This window comes from Choloepus didactylus, chromosome 4 (assembly GCF_015220235.1).
Source record: "Choloepus didactylus isolate mChoDid1 chromosome 4, mChoDid1.pri, whole genome shotgun sequence".
NCBI classification, from domain to species: Eukaryota; Metazoa; Chordata; class Mammalia; order Pilosa; family Megalonychidae; genus Choloepus; species Choloepus didactylus.
Window position 1 is genome coordinate 160,732,226 of NC_051310.1, and position 1,853 is coordinate 160,734,078.

Below are 1,853 nucleotides of genomic sequence, written 5' to 3' on the forward strand. Positions count from 1 at the left end.
TCACTCATCTGCCTCCAGCTCTGCTACCAAACTGGCTAGTTTATCCATGGGAGCAATTTCCGGATCATGTTTCACCTGTTTAAGTGTAGAAGCCATTGGATAGCTGAAAACAGATTCAGGGAAGAATCTCTCAGAGCCATCTTCTAACATCTCTCCAGCTCCTTTGGGATGGGTCAAAAGGGCTTTGCATGGTGGGGCAAGTTCTGAGACCCTGAAACCAGATCCAGTGACAGAACTTCCATTGACTTCACCAGCTGAGGTGCATGATAAAGAGGCAGTCATTTTCTCTCTAGTAGAATTTTCACTTCATTGCTGTAGGACTCTGGGCAGATCACGTAACCTTTATGCTCCTCAGTCGCATCCTCTCAGCGGCTTTGTCGCCGTCTCCTAGAGCCCCGTCGGGAACCGCCGGGCTCACGACCACCAGGACTGCAGCGTGCTCCTCCTCAATTTATTAGGTCCTGAGTGGCCTTATTTTGGTCTCTTTGTATCTGAGGTTTGGAACCTGGAGAGTTTTCTCTAGTTTTACTGCTGTTTTCAAATTGTCCTGCTGAATTTTCCAGTGAGTGTCTCTTGGAGAGTTTGAGTGCTTCATGCTCTCGGGGGCTATCAGAAGACATCGGGGGGTCAATCTTCTGCCTCTTCTTACACAAATGATGATCCTTTGTAAGTCTTGTAGTTGTCAGTGGTTTACTGCTGTTATGTTTGTATTTTGAGATTCCTAGAGATACCTTTTCACATAATTTTGTTGTAGACATTATCTATGGGTTTTAGTAATGCCATGCTCTTTGTATGTATTTTTTGAGGAGGGATTAGAAAGGATTCAAAAACTACTCTGCAGAGATGACACCGCTGAAAATGGTAGAATGGAGAACTCCAGGACACTGTCTCCCCAAAAGCAAGTAATGAGCTGGCAAAAACTGTCAGAATCAACTCTTGAAGAACTCTGGAATTCAGTCAAAATTTACAACAACCAGGGGTTGGTGAAGAACGAAGCTACTGTTTTGTGGTAAGTGAGCACTGTGGTGTTTTAAACTGCCATCTACCATCTCCCTTCCCTCAGATCTGTGGCAACTGTGAGGATGGCAACTTGCCCTCCTGTTACAGACTGCTAGTGCCAGAGAGGGCAATAAACACTTTGTCCTCAAAGAATTGTGGTTGTAAGTCTTGATCTGTTTGGTGGCTCCCTCAAGGACTTCTCTTTGACCCAATGTTGAGCATTCCCAAGGCTAGAGCAGCTTCCTGGACAGCTTTTGCCAAAAGCATTTAGTAGCAAAGGTATCGGCTGTGGCAGCCTGGGACAAGGAACAACCCTTGGGACAAGCAATAGACAGACTAAGAAGACTGGAAAATAGAGGCTGGGAAGGGAGACACTTGTGGGAATAAGGGCTTTTAAAAGCTCCTGCATCTATTGGGAGATCCGGAAATTCATGTGCACACCCAGGGCAGGACAAATGCTCAGCAAAGTCTTGAGAAGACCCTAAGCTTTCACCTCTGGCTGGTGTTCAGACACCATACAAGTTGAAAGTTGTAAACAGCCTGGATAAGCATTGAAGGAGTGCCCCAACACAGCCAATCTGCCAAGACTTGAGAACAGTTTCTTTCTTTCTTTTTTTTTTTTTTCCATTTTTCTTTTGTTGGCTCCAGCCACTTAATATAACTGTCAAAATACCAGCTAACAACTAAGAGAACACAAACTTCAGTGGCCACACACAACAAAGAATACAGACTTCATAAAAATAGTTTTTAAAAGTCACTAAACAAAAAACCAATGATAATCCACAAGAGGCAACAACAAAAAACCCTTATAGGGAGGGGGAGAATCTGAATTCCAGAGTTGACATATTGTAATA

The 1,853-nt window shown here is 44.0% G+C and overlaps 1 protein-coding gene across 1 annotated transcript; it reads right to left on the minus strand.

The window, feature by feature from the left end:
• Window positions 1-282, minus strand: LOC119533502 (anaphase-promoting complex subunit 16-like). The gene has a single exon (XM_037835554.1). It carries the CDS (start codon window positions 280-282, stop codon window positions 1-3), a length of 282 nt encoding a protein of 93 aa, XP_037691482.1.
• Window positions 283-1,853: the final 1,571 nt, after the last annotated feature.

Coding starts and splice junctions, on each gene's coding strand:
- LOC119533502 (XM_037835554.1), bottom strand. CDS start 282: ATGACTGCCTCTTTATCATGCACCTCAGCTGGTGAAGTCAATGGAAGT.